Source organism: Polypterus senegalus, unplaced genomic scaffold (genome assembly GCF_016835505.1).
Source record: "Polypterus senegalus isolate Bchr_013 unplaced genomic scaffold, ASM1683550v1 scaffold_3054, whole genome shotgun sequence".
Taxonomy (NCBI): domain Eukaryota; kingdom Metazoa; phylum Chordata; class Cladistia; order Polypteriformes; family Polypteridae; genus Polypterus; species Polypterus senegalus.
This window is the reverse complement of record NW_024381417.1, coordinates 1-15343: the sequence shown is the minus strand read 5'-3', so window position 1 is coordinate 15343 and position 15343 is coordinate 1. Positions and strand designations below refer to the sequence as shown.

Here is a 15343-nt window from a genome sequence, read left to right as displayed (position 1 = left end):
TTTCTTTTTTGGTAAGGGAGTAGTTCATGTCAGAGAAAGTATTAATAAAGTTGATTGTTTTGTGTTTTTTTTTTTTTTTAAGGAAGGAGGAGCAATTAATGACGGGAGTTACAGAAGTGAGAAGTGTTTTTGTGTAGCTCAGCGGTTTATGTTTACCATTGTGTCATTACAAGAATTAGCAAATAGTCCACAAACTGCGGGTGACCATCTCCGTGTGCTTGCCTGCATATTGACGACTCCTCCGCTACACCACCGAGGGCACTCAAGAGCCAACAAAGCACCGACGCCGGATTCCGGCAAGGTGAAAATAGCGAACTCCATTCAGCCGATCCAGAATATGCATCATTGAATTTGTGGTTCACGATTTTTTTTTTTCTCAAAAACTAAATTTTCTTCCCACCGTGCATTCTGTTAAGCGTGATTGGGAAAATTGGTGGAGAAATAAATGACCGAACAAATGGATGGATGGAAGTATTTTGCTTGTCTGAGTAAAAGCACACGCGGCGCGCCGCCCCCACTTTATAACCCTGCTACTTAAGGGCTGGTATCGCTGCACATCAAGCCATCACATATGGCGGTTTACACATCTCTTAAGATTATGCTCAGCCTCACGGCTCGGAAAGTCGGAGAAATCAGGTGCCAGCCGGTGGCGCAGTGGTTAGCGCTGTTGCCTCACCGTTTGCGCGTTTTTACCTTTTAGATCTCCGAGGGGGTTCGCCCACATCCCAAAGACGTGCAGCATTGGTTAAAAATTGCCCCTGAGTTATGGTATGTGTCATGTGATGGAGAATCGCCCCGTCCCGTCTAGAGCTGCATGAGCTTAAGCCCAGAGCCCCAGGTTTGGCACCGTCCTTCTGTGAGCCAGAACTGGATAAAGGGGCAGTCTCCTCTGACTCCAGAGATCTGTTCTGACTCCAGCCCGTACAAAATCGCCTTCACACATTTTGTTTCATATCTGCACTGAGCTTCGTCACGCTGTCTTTTCCAAAACAGTGCTTATACATTTTTTGATTGCTGTAAATTTCAGATCTTTATTTTTTCACATTTTGAATAAATGCGTATCTGAACCTGCTCAGTGCAGAGCTGCATTAAGCATTTTCTGCATACTCCTACCCCCGCTCTCGTGAAAGGCGCTATATCCGATAAAACATAATAGTCCTCTTCCTGTAATGGGCGGCCGAAGGTAAGGGCTGCACTGTGCCTTTTTTTTTTGCCCTTCGTGTCTTGTATATTTCAGCATTATGAAGTAACTTCCACTCTCATCTGAGGGGCTTTACGTCACCGGCAAAATTAGGAAGCTCGGCGCCACAGCTTCTCAGCTCTGCACTGCAAGTGAAAAGGTGAAGAGCGGCGGAGACTCCAGCGCGTAGCGAGACAAACTCGGAGTGGACTGTTGGAAAAGGGCGAGATTACCGAACTGAAAGCAGAAGTGGAGCGGGAGCCGGCGAAACCGAGTGGACCCGAGGAGCACAGAGATTTGAGCACGTGGGGACTCCGGCTAAGACGTGACTTGCGTCGGGCGTTGACAGATAGAAGAGGACCAGAAGTAGAAACTCCAGTCGGGCACAGAGGGTCCACGAGATCAAGTGGACTTGTCCGCAAGGAACGCCAGAGGAAAAAAAAAAAACAACAAAAACAGAAGCCTTCCAACTCTTCCTCGATCAATCGGACAGGCGCGGCGGAAAGCAGAGACCATCTTCAAAGAGAGGGGGTCGATCTGGCAATGTGGCTGCTGTCACTGTTGGCAATCTGCGCCTTAAGGTCTCTCGCGGCGGGACCGGTGACTGAGGTGAGGGTTTGAAAGCTCCTTCTCTGTGGTGACTAACTTTATGGTTTCACCCAAAAGTTTTTTTTTTTCCACAGGAAGGTCAATGTTTCCTAATTCCCTGGCCTCTCGGTTGTTTAGACAATCAGTTTTGTTTCGGCCGAGATCGACAAGTTAAACAACTTAAAAATACCCACTCTAGCGACGAATGATTTGTATTGTTATATGTAATATGACGTGTATCCTCATGCTATATGTGTGATAGCTGAAAGGCGCTGTATAAAGGAAAGCTTGATGTACAGTATTCGGGGTTGTTGCCTAGAGAGCCTAACCTAAATTCAGGGTTCGTGCCACTCTGTGTGACAATGGCAATGCACCTGCTAGTCACGTGGTTACATGGCCCTCTTGAACTCCGAGAGGTACTTTGATTAGACTGGTTGAACCTGAACCGCTGGTTTGCTTATATCTTCCACACAAGTGATGCGGACTATGATCGTCTGTGCTCTTCGAGTAGCCGGACTGGTCACAGAGGCCAAACACAATTCCACCCCCACGATTAGTGCGTGACTGATGTCACCCTGTTAAGAACTTCCCCGCCGAGATGACTCACGTGATACGGAATTCGTAAAGTGAACTTTCCGTGGATTCCAAATCAACATGTCAAAAGATCTTTCTTTCTTTTTCATTCTCTCATGTTGAAATCGGACTGAGTGTTGAGTTCGATACACGCGGTATTCTTTGGAATCTATTTTCTGTTTTTTTAACTGTGTTTTGTTCCTCAGATTAATTAAAACACTGGGCATGGGAGATTTTGGGGAGCTAACCTAACACAATCACTTGACGCCGAGTATGAATCACAGCTGATCCAGTAAAACATGAAAAGCGGAAGCTGGGCCACTTTTTTTTATTTTTCTAGCTTCCTGATATTTTGGGAGTCGTTCCAGCTCCTTGTTGGATGTTGTCATTTTTACACAAGTCCAGTTCTGGTTAGTTTAGCAGAAACGTTCCCGTCATGGACGCCTGAGCTTACAGGAAGTGCCATGTCTGGGGGAGGCAGGAACGGGTGGCCGACTGGGCTTTGGGGGAGCGCAGGAAAGTTCCTGTTTTTTTTGAGAAGTGAGGAAATTATGTTGGATCATTTCCTTCATTAAACACATGGATTGCCAATTTCAGGGCTGCTTGCCTCCTCTTCAGAGAGCCCCCGAGGGGCAGCTTAGCCGCCCAGAGAAGTGGCTGCTCCTTCCCCTTAGTCGTGCTGCCGTACGTTTGTTTCCAGTGCATGCAACCACACGGCTGAAGGGCCGATGACGCACTTCTGCTTCTTATCTTGCATTTTCCATGGGTGCACCTCGCCTGGCAGTACCCATTCGCCAGATCCCCCGCAGATTACTTGTATAGCGTCTTACTTTGTACTTGTTCTAAACAATATGTGCTCATGAGCTAGGCAACTGACTTGTCTGTGCGTCTCTTTTGCAGGATTCCTCTCCGCCGTACACTTCAGAGTCGGGGCAGTGCCGAAAAAACGATGCAGAATATTACAATGAAGACATAAAGAAATGTTGCCGCAAGTGCCCTCCAGGTAAGCAGGCTTGGTTGGGGTTTCGCCTCGCACCTCCATGCTATGACTAGATGTACTGCTACTGCTGAACCAGGGGTTTGATTTTCGGTAAGCAGCGCCTGGCGCCGAGGGCTGCTTGCATCACAGAGAAACCGCAAGAGATAAAGACGGCAGACCACAGCGGAGCTCCTCGGGGTCAGCAGATCGCTTCCGCTGCTGCTCTCTCAAGCCGCACCCCACGTCTTCATTATTTTATTGTTCTGTTGTAGGGTTTTTCCAGGATGAAGAGTGCAACGAGTCGAAAAATACCAAGTGCAAAGCCTGCCGAGAGAAGACGTACACGGAGCTGTGGAACTACCACCGGCATTGCTTCCAGTGCATCGCGTGCAAAGGTCTGGACTCCAGCTACTCTTAGTCCGAGAGAGAGAGAGAGAGAGAGATCTCTACTCTGTCCCGTCTCATTTTGGACCCTTTGGTTTATTTTCAGGTGGGACCAAAGAAGTTGCCCCCTGCACAACGTCAAGCCGGCGACAATGCCAGTGCCCTGAAGACTCCTACTGCGCCACATGGCAGTCTCCTTCATGCTATAGGTGCTCGTTGCTTTCCAAGTGTCCACCCGGGCAGGGGGCAAATCCTGCAGGTAAGCGCAGTCTGTAGAGCAAGGTCACATCACACTTCATGGAAAATTTTAGTTTAGCTGCTTAGGGATGACCAGTTTGATGCCAAATGACGACTGGATTAAAAAAGCCATTAATAATAATAGCTCTCCGCTGGCTGCACTCTCCCACAATCCTGCTCTATCTGTGAATGAAGCTACAGTGGATCACTTCCTACACACTTTTTTGTGCCGTAGGTTTAATTTTAAAGGGAGAAAGTTGCCATTTTTGTCTATCAATCTACAGTCAGTAAGCCATGATGATCAAGTGAAAAATTGTTTTTAGAAAGTTTTGCAAATTCAGTCATTGTCCAACCCACTATATCCTAACACAGGGTCACAGGGGTCTGCTGGAGCTAATCCCAGCCAACACAGGGTGCAAGGCAGGAGCAAACCCCGGGCAGGGCGCCAGCCCACCGCAGGGTACACACACACACTAGGGACAATTTTGTATCGCCAATGCACCTAACCTGCATGTCTTTGGACTGTGGGAGGAAACCCACGCAGACACGGGGAGAACATGCAGACTCCACGCACGGAGGACATGGGAAGCAAACTAACGTCTCCTTACTGCGAGGCAGCAGCACTACCACTGTGCCTTCCAATTTTGTGAATTTAAAAATACATTTTAAAAAAATGGACATCTCTCCTTCAAACAAGTATTTAGACCCTTAATTCAGTACTTTGTAGAAGCCCCATTGGATGCAGTGATTTTTTTTTACTCTTCGTGGGCAAGTCTCTACAAGCTTTGCACACCTGGATTTGAGCTTATTATCTCATTCTTTCTGGCAGATCCACCTAAGCTCTGTTAGACTGGATGGGAAGTGTCTTCAGGTCTTTCCACTGATGTTTTATGGGGTTTACATCTGGGCTTTGCTGGGGGTACTCAAGAACAGTCAGAGGCTGATCCCTAAGCCACTCTAGCATTGTCTTGGCTATAGGCTTTGTGTCATTTTTGTGCTAAAAGGCAAACCATCACCTCAGCCTAAAGTTGCAAGCACTCTGGAGCAGGTTGTCTTCAAGAATCACTCTGTATTTGGCTGCATTCATCCTTCTCTCAATTCTGACCAGTCTACATGGCCCTGAGAGAAGCAACCTCTAGAAAGATTCTGCCACTGCTATGCTTCACCATAGGGATGGTTTTAGGCAGATGAGGAGCGGTGCCTGGACTCTGCCAAAGAAAGTGTGTGGAGTTTGTGGCCGGGTGCAGGCATGACCGGTTGTTCAAGCGGAGAATAGTTGGGACACTAACTGGGTCATCCTGTTTAATTAGGAAGTTCAACAGAAAATTATGGCTTTTGACTTCAATAAACAGCCTTCTTGGGCACAATAAACAACAAAAGAAATTTGGCTCTTTGTCGTGGTAAGTTGTGCTCAAACACTGGAGCTCTGTCCAGCGGTCTGCTCTGTTTGCAAATGAAGCCTCCTTTCAGGTGGCTGTGCTTCTTATATTACAGTAACCTTACTGAGCGGGTTTTCAGTGCTGTGGGATAGAAGGAGAAGAGAATGTTAGGGACAGTTGTCACATACCTTGAATGAGCCCGTGAGGAGATCCTCAGACACGCATATGTGACAAGTTCTACCCAGATAGTTCAGTTTTTGTCTCATCATACCAGAGAATATGTTTCCTCATTCCTCTAAGAGTGCTGTCATATCTCAAAACAGGACTTCTGAACCTCTGTTACACTCTTCCAAATAAGTGTGTCAAAGTGGTTCTTCAGGGGAATGCCATAGAGGAAACAACTTTTAATTCCCAAAAGACCCATCCACATGAAGATTCCAGGAAGAATCATTGTTATCTGTACAGTAAATAACCATACAGTACAATACAATACAATTTATTTTTGTATAGCCCAAAATCACACAAGAAGTGCCGCAATGGGCTTTAACAGGCCCTACCTCTTGACAGCCCCCTAGCCTTGCCTCTCTAAGAAGACAAGGAAAACAACCCAAAAAAAAACCCAAAAAATGGAAGAAACCTCGGGAAAGGCAGTGCAAAAATAGACCCCTTTCCAGGTATGTTGAGCATACAGTGGGTGTTGAAAAGAAGGGGGTCAATACAATACAATACAATACACAGAACAGAACAAAACAAAACCTCAATACAGTATAAAAATAAAAATTTTAGACGTATATAGCAGAATTTAACAATGGATGACATCACATAATATGATTTGGATTTTGATTGAATAGATGAATAGATTTTAACAGATTTGTGAAATACCAATGAATCAGGATTGTAAAGCAACTCTTGCTGAATACAATAACACAGGCCAAGTCTGCGTTTTCTTAATCTGTTGGTGTCCTGCTAGGTTGACTGCCATTCATTAAAGATCTCAGGTTTTTTCGACATATTAGGAAGTTTTTTAAAGCACAAAGAACCAACTTCCTTTGCAAAGATCCCTTCCTAGAATGAAATTGTGCTTTGTCAAGCAATACTTCAACAAGCAAGTACACAGCCCAATAAAGAAGCATATAGTGACATTAAAGGACCATCATTTCAAAGAGTGACCATTGGGTTCATCGGTCAACTTAATAACCAAGCTCTGGCTACTCAGTTTGGTTGGATGGCCAACTCCAGGAAGAATCCAGAAGTCGAGACTGCTTACATGTCGCACTCATTGAGGCCTCTGTGTTTATGAACACTTAAAGCTTTAGAAATGATTTAATGCCTTTGCCTTGATTTCAGTCTGTTTGTGGAGGTCTACAGAAAGATCCTTGGACTTCATGCCTTTATTTTGTTTGTCCTGATGGGTGGTGTGAATTGTGGTCCTTTTATACACAGGGGTGTGTCCTTTCTGAACGATGGCCAATCAATTCAGTTTGTCACAGGTGGACTCCAATCAAGTTCTTGGCACATCTCGGGGATAATCAAGTCAAACAGAGTGCACCTCAGCCCGATTTAGAGTGCCACAGCAAAGGGTCTGAATACTTCAAACATTTCTGAAAACATACTTTCACTTTGTCATCATGGATTATTGAGTTTAGATTGATTGACACAAAAAGCATTTTTTTTTCCATTTAAAATTAAATCTACACCACAATAAAGTGTGCAGAAAGTAAGCAGTTCTGAATCGTTTCTAAATCCACTGTATAGAAAATGAAGATTGACACAGTGACTTCTTTAAATGAAAGCCCCAAAGAGCTTAGCCAGTTGTTTGTCACTTGTCTTCTAGGAAATGTCCTCACGAATACAGTGTGTTCAGACTGTCCACCCGGCACCTTTTCTAGCAGCCTGTCCAGTACTGAGGCCTGCCGCCCGCACACCATGTGAGTGAAGTACCCAACCTCAAAAACCCCAATCCAAGCACTTTCCTTCTCCCCTGGTGTGTCTTGACTCCTGTGTGGCTGTTTGTCTGTCTGTCTCCTCAGATGTTCTGACCACGGCAGAACTCTGCTTCTGCCAGGGAATTCTACCTCTGACGCGACATGTGGAGAGCTTGTGACAACTTTGCCTGTACTGATCAGGACTCGGCGCCTGCCAGAGAATTCCGTCCCTGCTGTGAAAAGTGGCAAGCTTGTGACACGTGTGCCTCCTCTGAGCACAGACCAACTGCAGCCACCAGAGGGCACTACAGTGATCCTGCAGTCTGTGAAGAACGTTAACAGCAGCACACCCTCACTGGGTGAGTGCAAATACTGTCGGTGGGCGTTTGGGAGATTCCCAGGGGTCCAGTTTTGGGTCACTGGGATCAAAAATTCTTTACTTCCTATTTTTTGTTTTGCAGTGCTGTACCTTTCTTTATCTGGAGTAGTCATCTTATTGGTTGCCATTGTTACAGTCCTCATCACAAAGTCCTGCAAGCTCACAGGTAAGGTGTTCTCTGCTGACAAACCCTCCATATTCTTGGTACTTGAATGGTGAAGCATTGTCATCATTTTTAAAATGTAATTTTTGTTTTAGGGAAAAAAGAGAAGGCTGATGGTGAAGCACAGCAGGTAAGAACTCTGAGAGGAGGGAGGGTGTGAACACTGATCCTGTGTGTATTTCGCCATTTTACTGAGTGATCCACCAGACCATCATGTTTAACAATGCATATTACATTGATACTAAGGAGACCTCTGCTTGTTTAGGTCACATAGCACAATGGCCAAGTTATCGAATGGCCCGCCTCACCATTCGTGGGAGTCAACGACACCTGACTATTGCATTGAGTGACCCCTTTGACCACTGCAGTAAATACTCAATGGTTCCATTGCATAATTGACCTACATGGCCACTGATTTCAGTAAGTCCTCCAAGTAACTCAGTTAGTGGCCCATTTGGCCATTATTTTGAAAGGCCCATGCAGCACCTACAGCCCTTTACCGAGATACCCATTGTACTTCATGACTGATCTTGCCATCATATTCACGGGAGTGATGTGTCTGACAAGTCTAGCTGCTCCACTGAGTGACTTATCTGACCATTGCATTGAGTGACCTACTTGACCATGGTTTTCAGTGACTGATCCAACTGCTGTATTGATGACATACTGTATGTGGTCATTTTACTGAGAAGCCTATCTGCCTTTGTCCTTAGTAACATGTATTACAGTTTTACTGGGTAGTCCATCTTATGTTTGTACCTAGTGATTCATACTGCCTTTGTACTGAGTAATCATTCAGACCATTGTTTTGAATCACCATCTGACCAATATACTTTGTGATCTGTGTTGACATTTTACTGTGTGACTTACATGACCATTGCTGACCTTAGGTACCTATGTTACCATCTGACCTTTTCAGTTGGTGACTCATTTGGCCATTGCACTTATGATACATATGGTGATTGTAAGTAGTGACCCATCCCACTAATTTACTGTACCATCAATAAGGAATGGCCCACTTAACCATTGTATCAAGTGACCGATCTGACTATTGTATTGAGAGGTTCCCTTGACTATTGTATTGAGTGGTACATTTGATCATTTAGTGTTGTGTAGTTTGCTAATTCTCCACTTCAAGATGTTTGCCTTCCAAACACCTTGGTCACCCAAGCATTTTGGTTTTTATCCAGCCCCCCAGTGCCCAGTCCTCCCCTGACGGTGGGCAGAGATGTTCTTCTTTGGTGACGGCTTCAGGACAAGAGAAACAATGCCTCCTAGAGGACCACAACTCCAGCAACCATTCAATTTCTTCTTCGGCCACGTCCTCCAGCAGCAGTGGCACTAATGTGCCCAATTGTTGCCATGAACAGGATTCTGTAGCAACTGAACGTTACCAGCAGATTGGGACCCAAAGACAAAACTCAGGTAGGAGAGTGTTATTGTGGGCAGAGTTGTTCTGTCTGTCATATGCCAGTTACCACTGAGTTGATGCTTCCTGTTTCCTTTACAGATGGCACAACTGGGACAAATGCATGTGTCAGTGTACACATTAAAGCTATCATCAACTGTCGCCATGGTACTAGTTTGATACACAAAGACTGCCCAGCAGGACCCTCTGAAACCTGTAGCTGTTCCCAGGAGTCCCAGTATGGAGAGCAGGACCAGGACTCAGTGGTACACCTGTCTCAGGAGGAGTCCTATGTGAGCTTGATGGACCCCCAGCAGCACACAGACAAAGATGCTCGTCTAGCAGTGCAAGAGGCTGACCCTAAAGGCCTGCTGAGTTAGCCTCGATGGCACAACACTGAGTGCTTCCAGCACTGACTAAAGCAGTAGGCCTACAAAATGGCCACACACCGGTGGGTAGGCAGCCAGGCTTTCTTGTTGGGAGGTCCATGATATGTTCTGGCATAATCCAGTCTTTTGACTGCCACCATCAATGAAGAAAGAAAGACTGGCAGAGACAAGTAATGAATGAAGCTAGTCGGAAAACCAGGCAAAGAAGTGGTGGCTACAAATCACCCATCAGTGAAACTGGACAGGAAGTGAAATAATAAGAAAATGCAGACCAGACAAGGCTGGTGGAGCCCTGGGTCTTTCTGCAATTAAAACACTGTAAAACCTGCCATCTCTCCATGATCTTAATATGAAGATTTTAGGATGATGGGACAGTGCTGTAAATATGGAGCTTGATGTTTGCATCAAGAGATTTGCTGTAGGAGAAGGCTTGCAATTTCATCCATCCGTAGCTTGTGACTTTTGGGAATGGAAAGTTTTCAACTATGGTTGAGAGACCACTAATGGATTTGGGTGCTCCTTTTGTATTTTGTACTGTATAATAAATGGGCAGCTTGCATTTCCAAGAACAGACCAGAGTCATGTCTTGTTGCTCACTTTGGCAGGAGTCAGAATGCTTTGTTACCTTCTTAACATGGTCAAGAAGACAAAAATATATTGGTCAGCCAGTGGCCTCAAACCTGCCCTGTACAGGGACATGGCTGACCACACTGTCCACTCACTCCTTAGCATTTATGACTCTAACTAGCTGATGTGTTGTCCACTCTAAGTATGTTACTCTTCCTACTACATCTCATGCCCACTCCTCTGCATGCTCAACAAAGTTTTTTGTTTTTATTCTAACCTGCTTGCAGCTTCTCTCACTCCCCAGTTTTCTCCATGTTACTCCATTCTTTCATCAGGTCTCATCCTCTTGCTGTTCCACCCAAAAACAAGTTATTCCTACTACTGTGCCCACTGATTACTTACTCCTGTTGGTGCCACCCACTCATCATTTACCTAGTAGTCAGATTTTTTTTTGTTGCTTTGCCCATTGATCAGGGGGGCTTTCTCTTTTCCCATTGCCCCACTCACTGATACTTGTGCCCCGCTCACCCATCATCTATTCGTATTATTTTGCCCAGTAACCAGGTGGGTCACATTTACAAACTTGTGTACGCACAAAAAGAGGTGCATATGCTTTCCACACAAAAGTCAACATAAATGAAAACTTGACAGGAGATCATGTGTAGATTAATGGAAACTTTTGACGTATATGAGTATGCAGCATTTTAGAGAAACTGGGAAATGAGGACACCCCTGATCAAGTAGGGAAATGCAGTCACACAAGGTGAATGACGACTCGCATCTTTTATATAAACATCAACGCATAGAAGTGTGTGTCTGTCTGGAAATGAGAGGTGGATTCGGGGTAAGGGCTCTGCCTCCGAGGATACACAAGCGTGGCGAGCATGTTGGCAAAATGAAACCTCCTAGAAGAGAGATGCCCAGAGCAGTTCCTTTCAATTACCATCTCTACATTTCAGTTTTTTTTCCTGACGATTTCAACAGTTTCTAGGACCCCATGCTTTTTACACAGCTAGTGCATAATAATACATGTAGCTGAGCCATTATTATAATGTGCGTTGACGTGACAGACATATTAAACCTTAAAGAGCATGGATATGGCATACAGACACAATATTAGTTCCTTTTTAAGTGGGCCACTGCTGTGTATTTGCACTGAAGAACTTAATTGTTTTTTTGTCATTTTATATATCGACTACTTGCCAACAGGTCAGGAACATCTCGGCCAAGCTTCACTCCATCATGCCTGCTGTGTTGGAAACTATTAATTGACCGGCAAGGCGCTGAATTCAGTTTTTGCATGCTGTGGGGGTGCATATGTAAAACATGTTTTTGCCAATGTAAAGAAGCAATTTGCAGCAGTGTAATGTAATCAGAGCAATCGACGGTCCTCATATTGTAATAAGGGCACCTAGTGTGAATAAGGCTGCTTTTGTTAACCATGAACAGTGACAGTTCCATTAATGCACAAGTCCTTTGTGATGCAAAGACTGACAAATGTCATGGTTTGTAGGCCCTGTCTGCTCAATTGCCTGGTCTCCCTGTCCACTACTCAGTCCCTCACTATTCACTCTTGTCAGTACTATGTCTGGCCACACTTGGAGCATTTTTATTGTGCATCTTTGTCTTAAGAAGACCAGATCCCTTTTCTAAATCACTGCAGAATTAATATGAGAGGCGAGGTATGTATCTTTTGACTTTTATTCAATTTAACCATCTGTAGTCATCTGCTTATAAAAAAAATCAGCTCAGAAATTCTCTGAATACAATTCCAACTGGACTCTGACATGAAATGTCTACAAAGCTGTGGACACAGCTATTAATTCAGCAAAACGTAGCTGACAATAAGAACCCTGGCCAGAGGCTAGACCACAGGGCACCGGGTACTGTCCAGGTCAGGCCAGTGCTGCTCCACTTTCTCCTGCAGACATTCAGCACTGCTGGGAAGGTCCATGTTCTCCAGTGCCTTGTAGACATTGGAAATGTGAGCCTCACTCTTCTGAAACCAACACTTGAGCATTTCGTACTGCTGGTCACGAAAGCTGGTCCCTGCCTCCATCTCTGCCCGTTCGATTTCGTGGTCTGGTAGTGGCAGTGTGCGCATAAACTCCTTCCATCGCCTGATGGGGACAGCATCAATGATGGCGTAGAGCAAGGATCCCTGCTGCAGTGGTCCAGCGTGGCCTGAAAAGACAAAGAGTGAAAAAGCAGCATGCCTAAATTGGTCTTATAGGATGGGAGAGGTAATTGGCTCTGCAGGGAAGAAGAACAGGGGCTATTTATCTGGGTGGGGGTGTTTTAAAAGACTATATGAAGCCATTTTTAGATTAGGCAAGAGCATTAGAACTTCAAATGACCATGAGGCTGAAGAGCAAGACCGGAAAATCTGTGACAACCAAAAGGATCTAAAAGTCAAACATGAACTGGTCTATGGGAGCCATGGGATTGCCTGTAGGAGGCTACACTGTATCTTACCATTACTGCTGTACTGAGGAGGTAGAGCATTCAGTGTGTTGGGCCTTCTATGGTTCCTTGGTGTGACGTCTGTCCCTGTAACATTCTGTGTGAAGAAAGAGAAAGTAATTAGAAAGGAACAGGAAGGGCCAGTGTGGGACTTGATGGGGCACAGATCCATTCAGTCTGTTACAAGTGATTAAGCAAGAGGGAGAAGAAGATTATGATGATGTTAAGGAAACAACAAGCAATAGGTTCAAGATGGGATCAAGCACTGGACTGGAGGACAGTCCATTACAAGTCGCATTCATTCATGCACACTCACACACACACAAATATGCATTAACCTGCATACCCTGATTTGACAATTGGAAGTTATTGTGCAGCCTAATATCTATAAATCAATTTTGTTGTACAGAAAATCAGAAGGCAAATGGGTAAATCCAAACAGATGGTGGCAGGGCTACAACCATAGGATCAATGCTCGGTTGAGCTGCTGGAGTATCACAAGAGCGCCGGGGCACTAGTATGAGGACTCAGTGGCTAAACACCCCATTTTCTGTTCCATCAGATCGTCACTGTGATTTACTGATGGACTAAAACCTTGCATGGCGATGGCCCATTTGCACATTCTTGAAGATCATCAGCCTTCTTCTATCTGCCATATTAGTTTTAGTCAACACATTCAGCGTGTCTGCGACCGGTACTGTCACAATAATCCCTGACCACCACAACTGTGTTTGATTATGCAAGATTGGGATTATTATATTATACTAGCCATGATACCTGTCAAAGAAAGATAATAGAGTCATTTTAAACTATTTGCTATCTATTGCCCTTTCCTCTGTGTGAGCCTCTCTTCACCGACACTCTGTCTCTTGAGTGCATTCCCATAAAGCCTGCATCTCAGACTCTGTCATTGTTTCCGAAGGCACCTTCCATGTTTCTTGTCCAGGTTTATACTTTCCATTTTTGAAGGCGACTCTCTCAGCACATGTCCTACACCTTTATTCCTCCTTGAGAGTCTCACACTCGTACTTCCTCTTATGTCACATCACCAAAGTCAAACCGACCAATCACAGCAAAGCCAAACTAAACCAATCCGATTGCTCTGAGGGACTGGTTACACAGACCTTAGTGTTTTATTATAAAGTAGATTGAGGGTCATGCTGCGGTTTGCAGCAATGTCCATCACTCTAAGAGACTAGGTTCAAATCCAGTCTGACATTTGATGCCTGTGTCTGACTGCATTTTGTTCTGGGGTCTCCAGTTTTCCTCCCACACCTCAAGCTTGCACAGCTTAAGTGTTTTTAAGTGTGAATGTGTCAGGTGATCCGCTAATGTCACATCCAATTTTATACTCGGTGCTGCTCCAGTCCCTATCACCCTCAAGTGGACAAATTGGATGCAAAAATAGACAGTCTGTTGAATATTGACGACCTCTTTTTAATGAACCAATGAAAAAACACAAATCCATTCATCATGGAATCTGCTCCTTCATCTCCGTGATGTCCCTACACTGATGGATTAAAGGCCAGAAGTTCACATGATCATCATCGTCAAGTTCTTCCATGTAAACCCTGAATAAAATGAGGTCATTTATGTTAGGTAGAATGCCTGGAGGGGTCTGGGTGGTCTTGTGGCCTCTGAACTCCTCCAGATTTTAGTTTTTTTTTCTCCAGCTATCTGGTGTTTTTTTTTTTTTGTTTTTTCTGTCCTCCCTGGACATCTGACCTTTTATTCTATGTTAATTAGTGTTCCCTAGTTCTATTTTCTTATTTATTTTGTCTTCTTTCTCTTTCTTCATCATGTAAATTCTTTCTTCATCATTGTGAATTTCCCCTTGGGATTAATAAAGTATCTATCTATCTATCTATCTATCTATCTATCTATCTATCTATCTATCTATCTATCTATCTATCTATCTGTGTAAAGCACTTTGAGCTACATCATTTGTATGAAAATGTGTTATACAAATAAATGTTTTTATTGTTGCTTAATTAAATTCCAGTCATTAAAGCTGGAGCTTCAGGCCAGTCATCCAGTATATAAAGTATAACATTATCAAATTCATTTAATGTGATCTAGGGAGTCAATCCCAGCAGCGCCGGGTGCAAAGAAGAATCAGCCCTGAATTGGTACCAATCTGCCACTGCGCCCACTCATCCACACAGGGCTAATTAACCCACTCAGAGCATGTGTGAACTTCACACAGAGCACTATAGGATTTGAACCCTTGAATGTGGATTCATGAGGCACCACTGGGCCCCCAGACAAGCATACTGAAATGTGTCACTTGTTGTTAAATCTAGACTTACCGCATGGGTCACTTTGTTCTCTCGGCCTGTGAAGAAAGTGGAAAAGATTAAATTAAAAGTTAAATATGAGGCATTTGATTCTCCAGAGAAATAGCAGAGGGGAACAACAGACTGGGAAAGAGCATGAGTCTATGAGTCAGGTTGGGAAAAGGTGGCAAATCAGTATGACTGGGAAAACACCAGGAGCGGTGCAGGGAGCTGAGAGGGGCACATGTGAAGACATACAATGAGGCTCGAGACAAGGAGGCTAGCAAGAGGACACATTAGGAGTGGGAGAAACAACAAGTCAACGGATGATGGAAATGCAAGTAGGAAGCAGACTGCAGTGATGAAAGGAAAAGAGGGAGAGGACCTAAGACAATCAGATCAGAAAGATGCAGTGATATCTTACAACCCGAAAAAAGTTACTCAACTGGTATT

At 44.5% G+C, this 15343-nt stretch overlaps 2 protein-coding genes across 3 annotated transcripts; one reads left to right on the top strand and one right to left on the bottom strand.

Annotated features, from left to right (window-relative positions):
• The first annotated feature begins 1242 nt into the window (after positions 1-1242).
• Positions 1243-10155, top strand: LOC120520611 (tumor necrosis factor receptor superfamily member 1B-like). 2 transcript variants are annotated; one of them, XM_039742845.1, is made up of 10 exons: positions 1243-1789; positions 3242-3344; positions 3593-3715; positions 3811-3963; positions 7155-7248; positions 7351-7604; positions 7707-7790; positions 7883-7917; positions 8978-9212; positions 9298-10155. In XM_039742845.1, the coding sequence occupies exons 1-10, from the start codon at positions 1724-1726 to the stop codon at positions 9573-9575; spliced, it is 1425 nt and encodes a 474-aa protein (XP_039598779.1). In that variant the 5' UTR covers positions 1243-1723; the 3' UTR covers positions 9576-10155. The 2 variants fall into 2 exon arrangements, with proteins under 2 accessions (XP_039598779.1, XP_039598780.1); XM_039742846.1 differs by lacking the exon at positions 1243-1789 and adding an exon at positions 3018-3157.
• A 1681-nt stretch (positions 10156-11836) lies between these two features.
• si:ch211-112c15.8 (tumor necrosis factor receptor superfamily member 25) lies at positions 11837-14168 on the bottom strand. Its single transcript, XM_039742847.1, has 2 exons — positions 12627-14168; positions 11837-12335 (listed from the first exon to the last, which is right to left on the bottom strand). Exons 1-2 carry the CDS (start codon positions 12784-12786, stop codon positions 12016-12018), a joined length of 480 nt encoding a protein of 159 aa, XP_039598781.1. The 5' UTR covers positions 12787-14168; the 3' UTR covers positions 11837-12015.
• Between the last annotated feature and the right edge of the window lie 1175 nt (positions 14169-15343).

Excerpts from the sequence above, each read along its gene's own strand:
- LOC120520611 (XM_039742845.1), top strand. The coding sequence starts at position 1,724 with ATGTGGCTGCTGTCACTGTTGGCAATCTGCGCCTTAAGGTCTCTCGCG. Across the intron at positions 3,716-3,810 it reads CCAGTGCATCGCGTGCAAAG|GTGGGACCAAAGAAGTTGCC; the intron begins GTCTGGACTCCA and ends GTTTATTTTCAG. Across the intron at positions 7,605-7,706 it reads CAGCAGCACACCCTCACTGG|TGCTGTACCTTTCTTTATCT; the intron begins GTGAGTGCAAAT and ends TTTGTTTTGCAG.
- si:ch211-112c15.8 (XM_039742847.1), bottom strand. The coding sequence starts at position 12,786 with ATGGATCTGTGCCCCATCAAGTCCCACACTGGCCCTTCCTGTTCCTTT. Across the intron at positions 12,336-12,626 it reads TCCTCAGTACAGCAGTAATG|GCCACGCTGGACCACTGCAG; the intron begins GTAAGATACAGT and ends TTGTCTTTTCAG.